The 23038-nt window shown below is 38.5% G+C and overlaps 1 protein-coding gene across 2 annotated transcripts in view; it reads right to left on the reverse strand.

The window, feature by feature from the left end:
* atp2a3 (ATPase sarcoplasmic/endoplasmic reticulum Ca2+ transporting 3) overlaps positions 1–23038 on the reverse strand; it is a 73118-nt gene that overhangs the window by 28270 nt on the left and 21810 nt on the right. For both annotated transcript variants that reach the window (XM_077240703.1, XM_077240702.1), the window contains exons 2-8: positions 19103–19120; positions 18755–18837; positions 13800–13904; positions 11040–11178; positions 6105–6185; positions 5933–6018; positions 4734–5198 (exon numbers count right to left, since the gene is read on the reverse strand). In XM_077240703.1, coding sequence (XP_077096818.1) covers positions 4734–5198; positions 5933–6018; positions 6105–6185; positions 11040–11178; positions 13800–13904; positions 18755–18837; positions 19103–19120 — 977 coding nt within the window. The remainder of the gene's footprint in view (positions 1–4733; positions 5199–5932; positions 6019–6104; positions 6186–11039; positions 11179–13799; positions 13905–18754; positions 18838–19102; positions 19121–23038) is intronic.

Genomic DNA, 23038 nt, shown 5'->3' on the forward strand with positions numbered 1-23038 from the left:
GAGAAATTTAACACAAAAGGCACCTAGTACAACAATACATTACTTTACAGTGAATAGTCTGCATTAGGCTTTCTAAACACGTGTGCCTGTGACTCTGCATCCATTCTTGAATCGTGCTGCAGCGCGAGCAGACGCAAGGAGCGTGAGTAGCATAAAAATGACAGCACACACAAATGAAGGATTGCAGGCGGGAATCCCTTGCTGCTTAAGATGCTGAAGACCAAGGTATGAAGGCAAGAGGATGAGAAGAAAAAAGGCTATCAGACACAAAGTCCATCCTGGACGATTAAAAGCAGGCAAAGCCAAGATGTAGCTGTAGTGTGTGACCTACAGTAAGTCACAATCAGCCTGCCCAGTGCCCAACACACCGTAATCCTGCTGACAAGAGAAGCTAGAGGTTGTTGAGAAATAAATCCATGTAAAAAAATTTATATATATATATATATATATATATATATATATATATATATATATATATAGTTCTATACAAATCCATTAATATTTATCTACATATATTAACAGCATAATAAAAAAGTGAATGGGGTTTATTTAGCATTTATTGAATACTTCCCTGCTGAATAAAAGGGTCATGAACTGCATTTTTAAAATAAAATGTTCTGCATTTTACATAAAAACATCCTAATTTAAAAGTAATAGGCTATTTCCTATGCTGATTTTGAGCTTCTCTTTGAAACACTCCGTTTTGATGGGCTTGCCACATTCAAAACTTGGAAGTAAACGCTCCTTGCTATGATTGGGTAACAGTTTTGCATATTAAAATTATTTTCAAGTTCCCCGCAATTACACGTTTGGAATTGGTTTGAAAACGTCCAATGTTGAAAAATAGCAACCGGTTAAATTCAGCCATACTTATTTGAGACAGTCTGATCCCGAATTAGAAAGACAACAAACCTACACCTCAAATACACAGGATACTCCACTCTGCGACAGCGCTGCAATTAATCATCTTTATGTTGCATTTCATTATATTATATTAGCGTTGAAACAAAGACAGAAAGGTGTTCATCTCGTTACATGGTTGATATATATTTGCCAGCCGTGAAACATTTATGCGTATTAAATATGCTTTATAGCAAATAAAGAACTTGGAGTTACCACAGTTATAGTTGACAGGAGAACTTACGGTGTTTCTTGTTCTTATATTCATCGTTCACCATTTTCAGTGAAAGTAAAGTGAGTATATATCAAACAATCTGTAATAGGCCAAGCAATAATGACACATGGTACAAATATTGTCACTCACATTTGTGTGTTGCAAGATTCAATATAGTCTGCACTGCATCATTTTTTTTTTTTGTCTCTCTGAAAAGCCTGAACTGTGTCTTGCTTAAAAACAAATTTGCGGTAAAATGAAACGAACATGAGCTATGTCTTACTGACACGATTTGGAACTTCTTTAAAAAATAAAGTTCATCCATGCTTTTTTGATGTTAGGATCACAAGGAAGGCAAAGCAGTTCAAAACATCTTGTAATCCTCAGAGACATCTCTATGGTTTTGTTGCTGTACTACTACATGATGTGTGAATCGGTGAGTGGGGCTAAAGAGGCAATGATGTAGTAGTAGTCGGGTTTTTTTATGCAGAGGCGGTCTTTCATCAAGCTATGATGTCATACTGAGACAAAATCTAAAACAAGTCATTTTGGGACCTTGGTTTCAATAAAAGCTGTTTTTAGACTAACAAGGAAGTTTTGAGTTCTGAAACTTATAGGATTTTTAAAGATTTTCATGGATTTCTTGCACAAAAAAAAAATCTTAATCTTACAAATATCACACACATACTTTTTTTTAAAGGAAATTAATACTGAAAAAGGACTTTTCATTGTTACAAATAATTAGATTTAAATAAAGACTGTTCTTTTGAAGTTGTGCATGCTTAAAAAAATATATCACGGTTTCCACAAATATATTACACAAGTATATTATGGCTTTTTTGATCATTTTGTCTGCTGGATTTGAAAGTCTATTACATAACTGTAAGCCTGAAAGGAGTTTTAGTTTCCAAGATACAGATGTACCTTCTTAATTTAAAAAGTGTTTTCATTGAGGATCCCCTTGAACAGGATGTATTAGATTGATACTAGGTTTAATATGCATCCAGGAAACACTCATCACTGTTGAAGCTGGTAAAGTGAATGTCGTGGTGTTGGACTACAGTGCTCGCCCTTAATGTTTGAGCTCTGATCGTTGCAGGTCTGGGATCAGTGCGCGGAGTGAGTAAATATTTACCACAGCGCAGTGGGACTCTATCCGGAAGGTCCCCGGCACTTGCAGGGAATTAAGCTGTTTCTGAACAGAGGGAACACCCTGCTGTCAAACACAGGAGAGACCTTGGGCAGACACACACAGATGGACGTTCACATGTCCTGTGGGGCTTTGCAACAAAGAATATAACATATAACATAGGCTTCCTTTGTAAACACTGAAAACTAGGGAGGAGCTCACAATGGAAATGTTAGGGCCCGCTTTAATACAAATGAGTGCACAGTGCAGTAACACAGAAGAGAAAAAAAGATGTGATATGACTTTAATATTGTAATCATGATTTTCCTATTGAAATCCTAAAGGTCACAAAACTGGAAGCGGGAGATGCAAGGAGGCTGATAAATGGATAAAAGGGGTGGTAGAGGTACAGATGGTGTAAAGAAAACAAAGAATACATCCTCCAAACCTTTCCTGCTCTCTTCTTTTGAAATAACATGGGCATGAAATACGGAGGGACAAAATGGTACTATAAAAAGCTATATATATATATATATATATATATATATATATTAGGGCTGGGAAAAGATTAATCGCGATTAATCGCATCCAAAATAAAAGTTTGTGTTTACATAACATATGTGTGTGCACTGTGTATAATCATTATGTATATATAAATACACACACATGTATGTATACATATAAGAATTTTTATTTATTTATATATAAAATATTTATATTTATATATAATATAAATTATAAATAAATATATACAGTATATACATGAAAATATTTCTTAAATATATACATGCATGTGTGTGTATTTATATATATATACACAAAATAATTATACACAGTGCACACACATATGTTATGTAAACACAAACTTTTATTTTGGATGCGATTAATCGCGATTAATCTTTTCCCAGCCCTAATATATATATATATATATATATAGTATATAAAAATATATACAGGCCTGAACTCTGTCTATGTTGGAAAATATAATGTAAAAGATTTTGCAATCATGTCCTGCCAACCTGTCTGTACAAGTTTAAGATTTTCCACTGCATGTCTTCAACATCTCTTCCTGACTCTCCGGAAGCAACAACATAAAAGGGACCACCAGAATGGTGGTGACGAAAGGATGTAGCAAGTTCAAACTCTCCTTTGTTAGGACAGTACAAAATGAACATAACATGAACATCTTTTAGGCCAGAGTGATGGCATTGAAATACAGCTACAACACTTTAAAACAAAAAAGAACAAGCACTTATGCATGCCGTTTTTTAGTTGTGCTGTGAGTCAGGTTACATTGTTTGTCTCACACACTCACTCACACATTATATCATAATGGGAATACAAATGCATACAAACTGCTTGTAAAGTATTGGAGTAAATTGAATTACTTTGTAATTTTACTGAGTAACAAATATATTAGCAACTTTTACTCTCTACTTGAGAACATTTTTGAATAAGTAAATTAACTTTTTACCCCAATACATTTGTGATGGGTAATGCAATTACTTGTTACATTTTGCATGGCACCTTACTTTTTCTGCAGCAGTTTCTCTCTGCTATAAAGAAGCGATATAGCCATTTAAGGATAGTGAAGGAACAATATCTGTGTTCTACCTTTACCAAGCCAAACTTGTCAACAAGGCTACTTTACATGAATACGAGTGCATTAGCAAGTAGTTGTGAATCGTATGTGTTTGATTTAGGAGATGAGGTCATGATGAGGCCGAAACCAGCAAATCCAGTGCAAGTTGACTTTGATTATTTAATTTTACGTAACATTATTTTGTTTATCCGCAATATTGCTGAGACCTTTTAGAAGGATATTGCTTTACTTTTGTGCACTTGAGCTTAACTGAGACTTGAGAGTTTGTAGACATTTAGGAGGCTGTTATGTCTCCCTATATTTATTGCAATATTCAGTTTGAGTAAAATACTAAAATACCTCGTGTTTCTATGGTCTTCCATATGGCAGCCAGAGAGAGCTGCTGCTTGAAACCCACCTGCCAGAGCTCCTAAAACCACTTTCAATGGCGCTAACACATAGGTCTGGAATCAGTGAGAAAGAATTCCAAGACACGATAAAAAGGAATTCATAAGACACACTCTGGTCTCAAGTGTCCCCCCCCCCTTTTTTAAGGGGTATTCCTCAGGTGAATCTATTATGAATTTGAAAATAAAACACAATTTTTATGGAGAACTCCAATGCCAAGCTTCATGACAGTTTGAAATACGTTCTGGCTCTGGTTATAGCAAGCAATAAATCACCTCTTGTGAATGTACAAAAAAAAAAGAGGTTCAAAATCTGTGCTGTTTAAGTTATATATTAAAAGAAAAAAGCTCACATAGGACCATATGTCAGCATAAGACTGCGAATGAAAAACGAAGCCGTCATAACCCCAGACATAAAATCAAGATTTGCCCGCAGACATCAGTTCTGATGCTGAATGAGACACCATCTCTGCGTCTGACTCGAACAGCCACATCACTCACCCTGCAGACAGACATCTGGTTGGTTGTCAGGGTCCCAGTCTTGTCTGAGCAGATAACGGAGGTGCATCCCAGCGTCTCCACCGAGGGCAGTGAACGGACAATGGCGTTTTTCTTGGCCATACGACGGGTTCCCAGTGCCAGGCAGGTGGTGATGACAGCTGGAAGACCCTCCGGGATAGCAGCCACTGCCAAGGCCACAGCTATCTTGAAGTAGTAGATGGCACCTCGGATCCATGAGCCGCCGTGGACCGGGTCGGCGAAATGGCCGATGTTAATGACCCAGACGGCGATGCAGACGAGGGAGATGACCTTCGAGAGCTGTTGACCGAACTCATCTAGCTTCTGCTGCAGCGGAGTTTTCTCCTGCTCAGTTGACGCCATCTGGTTACGGATCTTACCGATTTCAGTGGAAACACCGGTGGAGATGACAACACCGATGGCCCGACCCGCAGCGATGTTTGTGCCCTTTTGGAAAACATGAGAACAGGCATATTTAAGCACATACACATATACACCTAAATGAAACAAAGCCACCAAAGACCTTTCAAATCTAAATTTACACTTTTGCAGACTTGGAAACAACAGCATCAGATGTTCCTCAGTCCCATATAATTTTATAAAACGTAGCTTGGAAAAATCATTGACTTGTGTAGAGTTAGCTATAATCTCATTAGAGACATTTTCCCCAGATAGAAAACTACATCTTTCATTACCACAATGTGTTGGAAAATGCATTAAGCTGGACTATAAAAGCACATATACAGTTTATTTTAAATGACTAAAGAAGAAAACAGGGAGACTGCATTAACTCTGACGTTATACTATCACTCAGTAGGCAAATAACGTCACCTGAGGTGTTCCTTATCCCCAGATGATATTAACGCAATATAACTGGATTGAGAGCGGTCAAATGCGTGCCTACTTAGAGTATCTGAATGACTGCAATTGAATGCAGACATGAAGAGTGTGTTTAGACTGAGTGCACGAACAGAATACTTAAGTCTTATTATATCCTACAGTCTAATGACATCCTCCAAACTAGAGATACAAAAAAACAGGACAGAATAAAAAAAGACACAAAGAAAGAAGACTAAAAATTCTATGCCGTGGGTTGGCAACTTACTGCTTATATGCAAATATACTGCTTATTATATGCACATGAGAAGTTCCTCTCTCAAAACAGGAAGTGAAGTGCTTACAGAAAACAGCATGTTCTTTTTGTCTTGATTGACAGCTCGAGGATCTGGCACGGGATCAGTGTGTTTGATAATAGATACAGATTCACCTAAAGAACACACAGAACGTTTTAAATAAAGCAATACTGGGAATTGGGCAGTGACAAACGCTGTTTATCTCAGACGTCCACAGTACCTGTGAGAATGGACTGGTCCACTCTAAGGGTGGTGGATTTGATTGATGTGATCCTAATATCTGCTGGCACTTTATCCCCAACTAGAAAACAAAATGGGTTGAGAATTACTTCATCAAAAGGCAGGCAAAGACACTCCTACGTTACTGATGAATGCAAGACAGATTGAAAAAAGTGTGTAGGACATATGCCTGAGGGGTCATAACTGCAATCATAAACAGGATATAAGACAGGCCACTGCACAGCCATCATTCAAGGCTGTTCTTGACCTCTTGTTTTCCAGGTAAACACTTAATTACAACAGATCGAAGCTACTAGGACACAAAGCCTGAAGCAAAGTGAAAAAGTGACTGAAACAAAAAGAAAGAGAGAGCAAGAGAGAGAAACACCACCTTGAAGACTAACTGCAGACACACTGGAACACCGTTCGATACCCAGTTGATGAGAGCACACAGAGTGATCAATATTCGGTTCATGCTTCTAATACAAAAGAAAAAAAACCTAGCCAGTTGGATGAAACAGAATCAGTCAATATGTGTCGTTTTCAACTGGGATTTGTGATTCCTTGCAACCAATTAGGCTTTAAGCAACACATATTTTACCTTACTCCAGTCCTCAGTGTCACATGATCCTTCAGAAATCATTCTTATATGCTGATTTGCTGCTCAAGAAACATTTCATATTATCAATTTTGTAAAAAGTTGTTGTTTAATATTTTCGTTCAAACTGAGATACATTTTCTTTAGAAGGAATAGAAAAAAGTGTATCCCAAGATGTATCCCAGGGTAAATAAAATAGAAGTCCTTTGTAACATTATAAAAGTTTTTACTGTCTCATTTGATCAATTTAATGTGTCCTTTAATACAATAAAAGTATTCATATCTTTTTAAAAAACTTACTCCAAACTTTTGAACAGTAGTGTACTGTTTATACTTTTTTTCATCAATAACATGTTTCTATGTTCAAAACCATTTTACAGAAACTAAAGAAAATAGTGTGCAGTTTCCATGTCTACCTATAACCCTGCAAATGGGTGTAAATTAACCCATCCCCATGTCATATAGCCTAGCTCCTGGACCAGGACAGGCTGCAGGGGCACTTAACAGGGATTTTAAAGCAATTAGAGACCCTTAAGTGCCATAATTATACTCTATTTAAACCTGCAGCCACACTTCCCATTAGTCTTTTACACACTGCTAGACAGACAGTGGATGACGGCCTGGACAGTGTAGAAACTCTAAAAGAGGTTTGGGATATCGACAAATTGAACGACAAAATGTTTTGTTAGTCAGAGTCAAGTGATCTTGCATAATACTATCATGAACAGTAAAATATATCTTCACCCTATTTCCATTTTTTATTTTTTTCTGCTCCAACCCTCTGGACACAATTTCTCAGCCGAACAGTCTCTCTTCCTCCCACGTCACAGGAATGGCTCACATCAGCCTGGGGGTCTCTGAGGAGGGAGACAACACCCTCATCAGGGGCTGTTCTGTGTGGGAGAGGGGATAGAGAGGGCACAGTGGGCGGGAAACTGTTTATGCTCCCAGAACGACGGACCTTTCTTTTCTCATTCTTGGATTTTATCACTCCCTCTCTCCCCCCTCAGCAGTGTCTCCCACCCACTCAGTCACACTGCGAATGGGTACTGAACCCATCTAAATGCTAATGCGAACAGCTTTTCGCCATACCAAGCCAGAACAATGCAAAGCGAGCTAAATATACACAGACATTATGACAGTAGATGGCAAGCATTTGATAGCAGGAAACAGGCCGCCACGGACATCGGGCATAAACCTGATTAGAACGGGTGACGCATGGTTATTTGTAAATGTGGGACAGTGTAATAACAGAGGATGATGAGTTCAAGATGTTTGCGAATGCTGATCATAAAGGTCCAAAATTCTGTGGGTATGACTAAAAGATGATCAGGCTAAAGTGAATTCCTTTTAAAACACAGAGTGGATGCTTCACTGTTACTCATCCCAAAGGGAGTAAAAGAACAACTGAGTTCCTTCAAAATCTCCAGGCATTCTGTAAAGCCCCATTCTGGTTCATCGGATATTATAATTGAGTGAGAATGTTATTTTTGAATCTCCGAAACAGCCGAGGGAAAGTTCCACTTCGGATATTGTGATTACTGCAACCATAATGCTGGCACAATACTGGGTTGACTGGAAATAAAAGTGTAAATAATCTATGAATATCTATATTACTCATGCATGCATGCAAAAAAATGGCTAAACTGTTTTCCGACCTCCAACTCTATTGGTGGTGGTCCACAACAAAAGTTCCGATGGAATTGCCACTCACGAATGGCGGGTACAAGAAAGAACTTTGCTGCGAGGACAGGTGAACAGATGTTGTGGGTCATATTTTTGGTTGCCATTTTTTTTGGCCGTAGTTGCCAATTTATAGATTATAGTTCTCACAAGTGCCTTTTTCCAATGTATAATTTTCATACAACCTCTGGAGAAAGTGGAGTTTTTAGGTAGGGGTTGTTGTGTATTTGTTTATACATGTTTGATAGTGCTTAGCAACAAGATTATGTCATTGTTGCAGTCGGGTTAGACAGAAAGTGAGAAATATATCAGCAGATGCAGCTGTCAACACCTCTGTCCTGCCAGTGCTTCCCACTTACTGAACAGGACTTGTTAAATTCTACGACTACAACCAATGAACTCAGCACAAGCAGCTCAGCATGTGTGTGAATGTGTCTGCACCTCGTTAGTGGATTCTCATAGCTATAAAAATGTGGATGAATCTTGAACCTCAGAGCCATCTCCCTTTCCCCTATTGCCCATTATGACAAAGTGCAGAAGATACATAGAGTGCCAGCCATTTCCACCCTCACAGACCTCTGGAGTGGAAACACCTCTTCTCTTCTCCCCTTGGACCTATTCACCTTGTTTCGATTTTGTTCAGCTTGCAGGCTGGGAAGTGCTCAAGGCTTCAGGAAGAGGAAAATGCCAAAAATCTCACTCGCAAGCTAAAAATATCAATCAATCCAGCCATGATGTTTAACTATATAGCAACAAAAATGAAAAGAGTTTGTTCAAAATGTTCTAGAACAGGGACATTTTTAATGCCATGATCCCCAGATATAATGATCCCCTTGTGAAGGATATATAAAGCCATTATACATATATTGTTTTTCAACAGAATAATAATAATAATAATAATAATTGTCGTTTCTTACATGAAAATCTACTGTCCTTTCCAGGGTCAAACCAACTGTCGGCCTCTTTTTTGTTCTATTTCAGTTGCGTTTGCTAGTTATCTTATCTCTGTCCACAGTTACATCTCATTGGTCCTAAATCCTGTTTATTAAATTCTGTATATTAAACATCAATAATGTGTGGTTTTGTGGTACATTCTTGGCTTTCAGGAAGGACAGAAACTTGATGCTGGAAACATCTGGACTGACAGTGACGCTTGTTACTTTACTGTACATGTCTGTCAGTTTGACCTTGACATGGGAGGGACTCTGGGACTTGTTCCCATGGTGACATGCCAAATAGGAGTCAGAGGGTGAAGCCTGACAGTGTGAGCGCATGTATGTGTGCAGAGAGGAGAATCCGACCGCTGGAATGCGGGCTTGTCAAGGCATAAGACCAAACAGTGCAAATGAACAAAGAGACGCCTGTTACCACCGTGCTAAGACAGGTAATGCAACCCACATCTCATTCCTATCTCTTCAATTCCACTTGTCTCTCTCTCTCTGCATCTCCCCGCATTTATTGCTCCCTCCCGCTCATCTGTCTTTTATGCTTTCGCGCTCTCTGTCTCCCTCACACATTCTGTATCTCTCCGTACTCTCGTTCCCTTCAACACCCACGCCAGTCTCATCTTTGACTCTCTCTCTTTCACCTCCATTCACAAGCAAACGAAGCGATGTGGCTGCATCCATGTTTCTGAATGAATGCGGCTGCTCTTAAACATGAATTGGAAAATCTTGTGGTATAACACAGGGATTATTAGTCTGATCTTTCTTTTAATTTTACTGTAATAGTGAAAAGCAGTTGATCATCCCTCTTTGTCATCTCCTCTCCTCCACACTTGGCTGATGCAGACTGGAGATCATTAGCATGCAGGGTTTTAAAGAAGCAAACACTGATTACTTTGAAGCCAAGACTAGCAAATTTATTTGTACGCGTGTGATGCACAGATATGGTCAAGCCATAACAAATAGACAACAGGTCTACTTTGATCTCAGCATCTACATATACACTGGCAGGATCCCCAATTTAGAGTGGTCACATATGTATGTGTGAGGGAGTCACTGCAGTCACATGAAGGTGGAGAATGGTGGGACTGACAGTATGGAAACAAAAGGAAGGCCACATCTTCAACAAGAGGTAAGAGAGAGAAAAAGACTGAGCACTATAGTCACCTTTCAGCTTTGCACTATGAACAGAATACGTGCACGCACACACACAGATGTTTTCCTGCATGTCTCTGCTTGGCACCCTCATACTCACAGGAAAGCCACTTACGTAATACAGTCTGGGATATTCCTGCTCTTCTTTCAAGTTTATGGCAAGGAGCCCAAACAAACAAACACAAACACACACACACACATACACACACACATAGAAACCCTGAAGGGCTCCCGTTCAGGGCAAAGAGTTCTGGGCAACCACACAAGCCAATGGGAAGACTGGGGAAAATGACAGCCTGTGTTTGTGTGTTTTGGGTACAGTGAGAGGTGGTGATGACTGGAAGAAGAAGAAAAAAAAACTCCACTGCGTATTTTGTCAGACCACGTGGGTAAATTGACAGAAGAAACCTCAAAATGTCCACAGGACTCAAGACGGGGGATGTGGTGAAGTATGTGTATTGTTCCACAAACATCATCTCTGCTTCTCATTACACAAAGGAAGAGACTGAGAACAGATGGCGTATTATCAAATGGAGAGGGAGAGGCCGAAACTTACCAGAAACCTCCACGATATCTCCAGGCACAATGTCGCGAGCTTTGATCCTCTGGACGGCCGTACGGTTGATGCGGTAAACTTTGCCCATCTCTGGCTCGTACTCCTTCAGAGCCTCGATGGCGCTCTCTGCATTTCGCTCCTGAGACCATACAACAAACCACAATAGTATCAGCAAGGATACACATGGAGCGCATTGGTAACAGCCCATATTTCATTGGTCTGATTAGGCTAAAACAACAGTCGCCTGCTCTTGTTTTCAATGGCAGGTTTAAAACATAAATAAAAAGTTATCTATCTCTTCTGCAGTCATAGGCGCCGATTTATGTTTTCCTCCGTGGGTGCTCATGGGCGCACGCCCTTTAAAAAAAAAAAAAAAGTAACGTTAGGCCTATTCAAAAAATGTTTGCATTTCAGAACCGAACGAGAAGCGTAGCGCTGCGTCAATGACAACTCGAGGTAGCCTATCGCACACCGTACGCGCACTTTGTCAGTTTATGGCCAGCAATATTGTAATGATATGTTTAAGGACATTATGGAATTAAGATAATGTCTGTAGGCTACTATCTTACGATTGTACTGTACAATTAAACACAACCGGCGGGTCTGTTAACTGAATGTATTGAGAATATCACCTGAAAATCCGAAAACATCAGCAATTTTCATTCAAGCAGCTGATTTCTGTAAATGAATGTAAAATAAATGTATATTGCAGCACAGGTTGAAGTCAGTACATTAACGACGATTTGAGACAAATAAATGTAAATTTAATATAAAACTATGTAAATCGCGCTCTGTGGCACGGCAGGATTTTGAACAAGGTCCTATAGCCGTAGCTGGGCGCCGCCAGTGTGTGTAAGTTACACTCATAGAGAATGATGTGTTCGAATTTTAAAAGACATGGCACTACGCGGCGCTGCACTTCTCGTCCGGTGTGCGACCCCTTTTAGGAAATGGACAGCTGCAGACACGAACGCACACACCCATTTACTTCATAATAAAGCCGTAAAGTAGGCTATCTTTCAACTCAGGACCATAGCTCAGGACAGCGCCACTTCTCACAAATACATACAGACAGGATTGGAGATCAAAAGTTTAACTGACACGTAACCGCGATCAGAGGCGTTTTCATCCGAGAAACGCTGTGATTGGTGGATAGGATATGGAGCAGGCGACTGACAGCGACATAACCAATCACAATGTGACAGACGCTTCACATAGCACCAACTGCAATGTTTAATTTTAAATGAATGTAGCCTACTGGCAGTCTGGCACACACGTGGGTGCTTGGTATTTTCCGTGGGTGCTCGAGCCCCGGAGCACCGACGGTATCGGCGCCTATGTCTGCAGTACAATGTGATAATGTTCTGATAGGAAGGCAAAAAAAATTTGAAGTAAAAATATATATAATATTACAATTTGTAAAATTATTACTATAATAGAATTTGTAAACAACCAAAAAATTATAATAATAAAAAAGATATACAAATTAAAAAATAAACCATTGTCCATCATATCGGATGCAAGCCGCAGAATTCAATATCAGACAAAATTTCGACAGATGGGTATATTCATAAGAATGTATATTTATAATGCAATGCTATCCAACATAACCTTTATCACAGTACAGAATACTATAAAATAATAAATTTTCTGCCTCATTTTGTAATAAGCCACATGGGATCACAGAAAGTTATTTCTAACACTCGACTGATGTTATAAAGTGAGTTTGGTGCAAAAATATGGTTGTAATCTAATAAATTGTTATGTTTTAATGCTGTAATAAGCTAACATGCTGCTAGCCCTTATGCACCTGTTACCAGGATCAATTACGTTTTATGACTAATTTTGAAAAATAAAGATCTTTGGAATGTTTCCTTTATCTTAAGAAGGGCATTTGATACAAAGCCAAAGGTGGTGAAGTGACAAGCTTGGTCAAAGAAATAATGGATTTATGAATAGAAAGTCATAACTAAATACAACAAAGACAAAAGAATAATAATAAGATCCATATCTTGGTCGGAGAGGTGTATATGTGTGCAGGGGAGACTGGAACTGAATGGAAGAGACTGTATCAATAGACTGAATGGATGCTTAAAAGATTTGAATAAACATCATTTAGCATTTTAGAGTCTTCTCTAAATTAAATTACATGAAAAAAATATTTAAAAAAACTCTAAATTTTAGTTATCTTGGTATTAGAATGATCAGGATGCATTGTTTTACTAGGCTGCAACAAGACCAGTTTCATATTTATTTCCCATAAAGACAATTCCAACAAAGAAACTTCTAGTAATTTCAGAAAACATTTAAGCCCTTTCTAAGTTTTTATTTTTAAGACAATAATTAATTCTGACTTGATGCTGTCTGCTTTCACACTTATACTTGTAGTACAAGGGCTTCATGAACTGTATATATTTCAGTTTGGATATGTGATATATTTTTTTTCAAAAGGGGGGCAGGTTAACAATAGCAGGAGACAGCAGTAAAGAGATTTATCTCTGTCAATGCTGTCCATTGCTGTGTCCTGCCATTGTGGAATAAATGTAAATTACATGTCACAGATCCATATGTACACACTAATAAACTAATATGAACACCTGATAATCATCTCTCATGTTTTGGAACATTAGACCTTAGTAGTAGTTGTAGCATATCTTATGCTAAACACAGTGAGACATCAAGCAGACTCGCTGTTCTGACATTACTCTTTGAGAAGAATTTCTTTGAGGTCCATCAGTTTCTCTGCCTACACGCACCCACCTGCCAGACTCCAATGACTGCGTTGGCCACCAGAATGAGCAGGATGACAATAGGCTCCACGAAAGCTGTGGTCGACTCCTCCCCATCCTCAAACAGTGCCAACACCTAATGAACAAACACAACATAAATTACTCCTACCTAATATTCAAAGCTCAGTTCTGTCTCTGGTTCTGTTCAGGTTACTGAAGTGAGAATTAAAGTATTTAATAATATTTTTTGGGGGGAAAATTTTTTTATACACAGTACACACACACACACTACCGTTCAGTTTACTGTTCCGCTCTTTCGTAAGAAAGAAATTAATACTTTTATTCAGCAAGGATGCATTGAAATGAGTAAAAGTGTCAATAAAGACATTTATAATGTTACAAATGCTTTTAAAAAGTTCTATTTCCATTTCTGAAGACTTGAGTAATGGCTGCTGAAAATTCCGCTTTGCCATCACAGGAATAAATTACATTTTACAATATATTAAAATAGAAAACTTTAAATTGCAATAACACAAAACAAAAGATCAAATAAATGCAGCTTTGGTGAGCATAAAAGACTTCTTTCATAAATATTAAAAAAGTCGTATGTTGGCATGGAAATTAAAGTATTAAAACTAATTAAGTACTGAAAAAAAGCCCTTGTTGAGCCCTGAGGACTCTACAGTACCTCTTTTAAATAAATAGCTAGTACAATAAACATCAGGCTCTGTCTGTTATGAAACAAGATACTGGATCATTCCACACCCATTACAAATATTCCAGTGAAATCAGGCCATCAGGTACATGCCCCGGGCAGATATGTGGGAGTTCGGGCCAGGGTGGGAGGTATTTTCTTACCTTAGAAGCTAAAAGCAGCAATATGCATGATAGGGAATGGAATGTGACGGCTTGATTTTTACAGATCGCAGAGACGGCCTTGAAGTTCATTACTTTCTGACAGCATTGATCTGTTCAACTTCTCATCAGAGATAGAAACTCCAGAAAAGCTTGGCACGAGTTGACCTAAAATATTTGTTCAATGGCACTATAAGCCAACAATTTCGTTAAAAGGATAGTTAGAGGCAGCTAAAAACTGATTTTGAGTTTTGTGGATGTCTTGAAAAAAAAGACAAAAATGAGGGAGAGGGATAGAGGGTGGAGGAGAAATAACAAAAGATGAAAGAGGGGCTAAGTAGATTGACCATAAATACACTAATAATTGCATGAACTTAATGTACTTTATATAGACAAGTTTGCGTGTTGTCCTCCACTCTTTCATATCATGCATTCATACAACACACTCTCTCCTTCCACCAAATTCTAAGCAACTTCAATACAGATCAGTCAAAGAGCGGTCTGTCTTTAACCTTTCATTACAAACTGATAAGGCTACTTTAGAAAACTGAGTAACCGTGAAATAAGATGGGCAGGCGGTTGAGGAGACCAGAAATAGTCAAAGAGGCGGAATGAGAAAGTGATGAAGAGCAAAAAGGATCCCATGAAACAAAACGGGTGGAAAGATGACATTTACTGAAATATTGAGAAAAGCCTCACAGATGAGCAGCTTAGGGTTTAGATCACAGAGCTCAGCTAAATCCTGTCAAGCCATGGCTCTGGGCGGCTAGTCCAACTGAGGTCTATTCACTCATAAATATCAGTAGACTGTAGATCCTCTTTGCATTCCCTCAGTTTTTACACTTCAAACAGAATACAAATGGACTGACTAGATCATTTCAGTTGACAAACAATGGCATACAAACTGTTATTAGTTTGAACATTTGAGCAAAATTTGGATGTTTTAGGATGTTTTGAAAAATGTCTGGGTTTTTTTTGTCCATTCAGTGAAAGTCATTGTTTAGAACCCTACTGACTTTCAGTGTATGATCAAAAACAGCTGAAACATTCTTTAAAAGTATCTTCTTTTGTGTTCCACAGAGGAGAGCAAGTCATACAGGTTCTTAACACATTTAGCTGACGTCAAATGGACAAAATAATCCAGTCATTGTCATCTTCAGATCACTTTAACCATTGAGCACAAAGTGACTGACCAAGAATATCACTGACAAAGAGGAATTTGAGGTTTCAACTTTAACTTCACTGTTTTTGAACTTTGTAATGTTAAAAAGTGTAGTGAATATTATACCACAAACAATACAATGACTGTTTTCATTCATTTCATGTTTAAAACAAAATGTTTTCATGCCACCATTACCTAAAAGCTTTTCATAGTGACCAAAATATGACCTCAGGAATCTTTCTGATGATGAATAGTCACATGTAGAATTTGTACATAAATTGCATTATTTATAACTTCACACCACTCTCGGAAGTAAAAAAAATTAAAAGTTAAAAATGCTTCACAGTCGGTATACTCTTATATATAAATGGTAAAGTATACTCTATCCATTGTTCAGGTGACCATTTCTCTGATGATGTACAGTAAATTACATTATACTGATGTACACTCTGCCAGAGATCTGCTGAAGCCGCAACTGATTCTACGGAGATCTCTGTACACCAGGAATGTGCAGACAAGATAACGTAGAGATACACATGAAGTCTTAAGAAATGGCTGAAATGAAAGAAGGAAAAATGAACGATGACAGAAAAGGAATGAAAAGCTCATCAAGACAGAAGTAATACAGCTAGTTAATCTGAAATGAACTGAAATGAAAACAGTCAACCATTTCGGGCGTCTTGGGACCAGCAGTTGCATGGCTGCACATGTAGATCTGTTTGTTTCCATCCAATAGCTTTCATTCCCAGCACATGCTGTTCTAGAATGAGTCAGGCTACCATACCCTCATAATAACACTTGTTTCAAAAAACAAAATATATATTTTAAAAAACACTACATTTTTGTCTACACGTCTCCCCCGTCGCTTAGATACCAATAACTTAGTTTGCATAACATGCAAAAAAGTCAGGAAAGCTGAATGCTACAGATTTTAATATATTCAAACAGGCACACAAATGAGTTCCAAGACTGGGCTGATCTCCCCGGAGTATTTCCATTGCACCATAGCATTTGACCAGCAGACAAACACACACACACTGCTTTCTGGGAGGTCTAATGCAATATTTTTTAGCAATTTCAAGTGCCCCGCAGGATTCTAGAGGTCAGAAGACTGGTGCTTGCCTCATAGAATTTAACCATGGTTAAGAAGATAAAAGTATTGATGAAACACAACATGATAGATGGCATGAACAGAGCTTCAAAAGCTGATGTACTTGAGGGAAGACTTGAAGTGCAGATGTATGGAAACAAAGAGCATGTACACAAAGACCACAGGAGCTAATGTGTTTTTGCAGAAAAAAAACATACGAGTGCCTGCCTGACTATCCGTTCCACTGTATGTGCACGCTCATGTTATATTACTCTCAAGGAACGGAGGGAGGCTGGAGAGGTTCGACAGTGGCCCTTGTTGCTACATGAAGTCAGACGGAAAGTTCATAAAAAGGTAAATTCATAAAAGCCAAGAGAGGAGCATGATAGACTGAGACTTTTACCCAGGGCTTTAGAATATATATGCTTTTGCTGTTTAGGATTAGCTTAATGTGGATACCAGTCTACTGTCCCTCTACACAGATAATGCTTATATTTTTATATATTTTTTAAAAAATCCAATAAGAAAAACAGATCAGTTTAACAAGTCAGACTCATGGAAAGTCTGAAGTCAGAACCACAGCAACACAATCAGTTTGTCACAGCATAAGGATAGTTGATCTACTATACATACTATATAAATTAGAATGATTTCTGACAGATCATGTGACACTGAAGACTGGTGTAATAACTGCAGAAAATTTACATTTTAAATAAATTAAAATAGAAAGCAGTTATTTTGAATTGTAATATTTCACAATATGACTGTGTTTACTGTATGTTTGATCAAATAAATGCATCATTGGTGAGCATAAGAGACTTTTTTCTAAAATCAAAAGACAAAAATCGTACTGAGCACAAACTTTCAAACGGTAGTGTATATTATTACAAATAAGTTATTCTAAATATTTTTAGCTGTGGTTCTTTTACTGGGATACATTTTAAATAAGTATTTCTCAGAGAGGATTTCAGTGAGCTGAGAGGGTGTTAGACTGCCGACACTATAAACTTTCAGGCGTTTCATGTCTCCAAATGCAGCACATTTGTGCCATGTCTCACACAGATTTTTTTCTGCATCTCGCATCATGATCAGTGCATTTTTAGGATAGCGTTTCAATCTAAAAAATAGTTCAATTTTTAAAAACACATCTTGAGAGTTCAGTTCCAATCTGTTGTGCTCTATCTACATTACTGTACATTATGTGAACACCCCATATGGTAGACCAGACCTTAAATCTTCTAATTATACACTGTGATTATTAAAAGTATGGAATTTTGAACATATCGTATTCAAAGAGTATATCTGACGTAACACTATTGAGACTAACCACTGTCCCGATCCTGCAGGTGATAAACGTGCAGCACTAAAGATGTTTAATGCTTTCTTTCCAAGATCTAACTGAAGAGAGTGCTGAGTGGACATCTAGTTTCTTTGGAGTTTGCTGACATGTGGACAAATGAGCTTTGACTTCAAATCACCTAATTAATTTACCTGTGTTCTCTAGATCCACAGAGCATTCCACCGAAGTAAATGACCTTAAGCCACACAAATGAGTCCAGGTGAAGGTTTTACATATATCATTTGACTACAAAAGACAGATTTTTAAAAATGAGAAAGGGAGATTAAAAAAAATCCCTCTCTCACTTACACAATCCGATTATTGACAAACATTTAGTGAAATTTGAGGTTTAGTTCACCGAATTGAACTGTTTGTGATAGTTGGTGATGGAAACTCATTCTGTTAAATGTTCTGCATTACCTCACCTACTACTGTATGAACATGCCTGCTTTAAAACTTATGTTGGGGTCTGACTGTGACAGTAATTATTGTGCTGGGAATAAAATAAACCACATCTAAACCAGAGAGAAAGTCACTTACAAAAGACACGCAGGCTGCCAGCAGCAGAATCCTCACCAGGAGGTCCTCAAACTGCTCCACCACCAACTCCCATAGGGATTTACCTGTGAGACAGATATGAGAATAGCGGACAGACAGAAATAAATATTTTAAAAATATTGAATGAAAATCTTAGGTCTTAGGTTAACTTTGCACCAGGACACCACTGCACACAGCTATAACGCTGTGCATGTATTTGTGCATATGTGTATATACCAAGTCTTAAAGTTTACTTCTCTCTAGTAATACAGAATGACTGAGCCCATTCTAATGGTGTAACGCATAAAGTGAGAGCAGTAACAACAACATGATGGAAAGATCAATATTTACCTTCTTCGGCTGGGAGCTCTGTCAGTCAAAACACGGCGAGGGAATCCGTAGTGGAATGAGAGGCAGGAGAGGAGGAAGAAAGAGAGAGAGAGAGAGAGAGAGAGAGAGAGAGAGAGAGAGAGAGAGAGAGAGAGAGAGAGAGAGAGAGAGAGAGAGAGAGAGAGAGAGAGAGAGAGAGAGAGAGAGAGGACAAAACAGAGGGTATTCTGTTAGAAAGGCCATATGGTGAAAATGTTTAAACAGTTTATTTTACATTCACACTGCATTGACTGTGACGGTTCAAATTGTCTTCATTTTCTGTCTGAATGTTAAACAAACAGAGACACGCAGAGCAATGCTAAACTAGAAGATTACAGATTAGCATAGACAATTATTGATTTAGGATTAATGGATTTCTCTCTGCAGAATAGATAAGAACACTTTTTTTTATTATCTGAGACATTCTCTAGAAAGATTCCTACACTGCAAAAAAAGAACTGCAATATCTTTGCAGACATGTACCACTCACACTGTCGTCAAATGTAATCTTTAAAGTTGTGATGTAACGGAAGTAACGACAGATTTTTTCCTCCGTATTGTGACATACATCCAAGTCGAATAGTTTTTAAAAAACATAATGGTGGAGACATATCAGTTGATTGAATGGAGGTAGATCTGAATGGAAGATTGTAAGAAAGGGGAGGCAAAATGATTGGAGAAGTCCTGCATATGTCACCAGAGAGTTTATTGTTTCACTAGAAGGCAGAGTTCCGATATTTTTAAAAAACAATAAAAAAAATGTAAACATATGCATGAACTTTCACAATAAAATCATCAACATTGATCAATGCATTTAGAAAATAGATATAAATTTCCAATCTATACCGACTGTAACTATATCTTAAAATAAATAAAATGTTCATACTGTACATTAAATTATGCCTAAATTGACTTGCATAATGTAAAATAACAGAATACCTTGACAATTCTATAGAATTTTAATATCATCCATTTAACAGTTATTGCTCATTGTATCATGAAAATAATGACCAGTGTATAGGTATCGCCAGAATTTGAATATCGGTGCATCCTCACTTATCATGAAACAATTAATTTAGATAATTAATAAGATATTTCTATTAAAAAAAACAAATACATGATTTGCTTTTTAGAAAATCAAATCCATTCAAAATAATGTGCTGTGGGCTTCTTTGAGCATCTAGAGTTATGTAATAAAATCAGGTACATCAGCAAACAGCCAGTTAAAATGTAAACCACAATCATTGTACACGAAGAATATCATCTGGGGTGGAAAATGTACAGATGGATCACCAACTGTGATGGCGTTTGTTTAGTGAATGTGCTTCCTCTCTCGAAGATGGAGAATTTCATGAAACAAACATTTCTGGCATTGTGCACAAGGCATACGACATAGATGCGCTCTGTGGCCTACACACTGCTGTTTAGTCAGTTCTAGAAGATTCTCGAGTCAGAGCGTGTGGGAGCCGAAGAGCATGTGGAGAGTGGGAGGGGGCGGAGCTTCACAGACCTCTCTCTCACTCTCGCTCACAAACACACAGACACACATCATAATTACAACACAGATGCCCTCTTTGTTGAGACTTGAAACTTTTTCAGATGCATGCCCATCTATATGGGGAAAGTGAGGCCTCATTAATAAGCAATTCACACTGATGTTGCTCTTAATGCTCTAGGGTGCAATTACGACTTTCTATCTGACTATCAAAGGCTTTAATTAACGAATCACAATTTCTGATATCGCTTGGCATAAGGTACACAAAGTGGACTAGAACATTTGTTTCTAGGAGACTGTTCATGAATGGACCAAAGAGAAAGCACAATGGAAAATCCTTGGAGCCGATTCAAAAGATAGTGAGAGAAAAAACAGGGTGTTCCTGAATTCCAAAGAGCATGTGTTTGTGTGTACTTGGGTTAAGATTAGCCTTGCGTTGTGCGGACACAATCAGGAGTTTCACTACTGTGCAGTGGGAAAGCCTGCATCCACATCAATTCTGATAACCAAGAGAAACCTCGGTTGCACTGGCTTTTGTCTCAGACTTGGATTCTCTTTTGTTCTATATTAAGACAATTTTTGTCACACAATCATATAGACAGGAACGGAAACAGGTCATGCCAGTCATGAAGTCATCATGGATCAAGACTCTGGGCACCAGATGGGAACAGGCTACCAAACCAAAGTGAAATCTGCTCTTGGAGGGAGACCTGCAGCAGTGAGACTACGCAGCGGTAAAGCACCAAGATTCCCATTTCCCTTTCAAAAAAGAAGGCACGCGGCCAAACTGTTTTAACACACATACACACATTTAGCCCGTCAATGACTGAATTTCCAGCAATGCTTGGAAAAAAATTGTACAGGGAAAAAACACAACCAATCATGACTGCATGTTTACTTAATAATGTCCGGAGTTTTTCGGCTTCTTAATGGTTTTTTGTAATGACAAGCGTGAATAGAAGGAATGAGATTATTCAGATGTACAAATGAATGAGAGGGAGGAAAAAAGCATGAAAGAGTGTGTTCTGCTTTGAAGAACAGATCAGCAGATTCTTCTCTTCATCTTCCCACAGGCTATGAGATCTGTCTGTACTAGAGAGCCTGAGAATTTGAAGTCGAGAGATCAGTTTTTGTAAAATAAGCGCAGTGATATACTTCAAATGTCCTGATATCTGTGTGTCATTTTTGTCTCTTTGGGGGTACTGTGCATACATTACAGGAAGCAAGAATATCCCATATATTTTTCTTGCTACTTTGAATGACTAGCTACAGAAGCACTGCCTGACTCTTTAAAATATGTTCAATGAAATGAAAAACTGCCTCTTATCTGTAACAGAAATCAACTACTGCATCTGTATTGAGACACCTGGACAGCTTAGAATGGGTGCAAGCATATCCCGAATTGATCTTGAAGCCCTTCTCATTTCACAGCATTAAAAAGACTATGGGCCCTATTTTAATGATCTGAAACGCAAGTGTCAAAGCGCAAAGCGCAAGTAACTTTGTGGGCGGATCCCAGCGCTGCTGCTATTTTCCTGGCGGGATAAATGACTCTAGCGCCTGGCGCAAATCTAAAAGGGGTTGGTCTGAAGTAGGTTCTTTATTCATAGGTGTGGTTTGGGCGTAACGGGAAACAAACCAATAAGAGCTTTATATCACATTCCCTTTAAGAGCATGATGAACTAGGTGCGCTTGTTCCATGGTGCAATACTACTAGCATGCGCGCTTAAAATAGCATCTGAATGTACGCGCAACGCTCCACTGACTTTAGTCTAGTTTTTTTCTGGTCAGTGGCGCAATTGTTTTATAGAACTGCAAAATAGCATGAGGGAAAGTTTGCGCCGGAACACGCCTCCTCTTTGCGCTGAACCGCCCCGGGGAGCGCAAGTGTATTTCTTAGTTAACCGACGTGTGTCTGTGGAGGGAAAAGTCCGCTTTGCGCGGGTGCAAAATAGGAATGATACATGCGTCAGTGTACAAAGTCATTTGCGCCGGGTGCAAGATAGGGCCCTAGGTCTCTTTTTTGAATCATGAACCCAATGGCACAGTCTGTAGCGGGTTCAGCTCTAATTCAACACAATATTATGTAAGAGCAATATGAACTCATCTGAAGTCTGTTGTGGAAAGAAATCACCTCACAGAACAGCAGCATGTTCCTCCAGTGGTGTGGAAAAACTGGGAGGTAGGACAGGGGGAGTAATGGCCCTGAGCTTCCCTCTCTTTCCAGTTGCGTGTGTGTGTGTGTGTGTGTGCGTGTGTGTGTGTGTGTGTGTGTGTGTGTGTGTGTGTGTGTGTGAGAGAGAGAGTTTACCTGGGCACGTTGTCCTCCTGTTGCTTTAGCTCCCTGGATCTAGGTGCAAGTTTCTGCTGATCTAGAACCGCTTTACCTTGCAAATATTTAAGAAACTGCTAAACTGACCTCA

Source organism: Siphateles boraxobius, unplaced genomic scaffold (assembly GCF_051911475.1).
Source record: "Siphateles boraxobius isolate OS27281-9 unplaced genomic scaffold, OSU_SipBor_1 24, whole genome shotgun sequence".
In the NCBI taxonomy this organism is placed as follows: domain Eukaryota; kingdom Metazoa; phylum Chordata; class Actinopteri; order Cypriniformes; family Leuciscidae; genus Siphateles; species Siphateles boraxobius.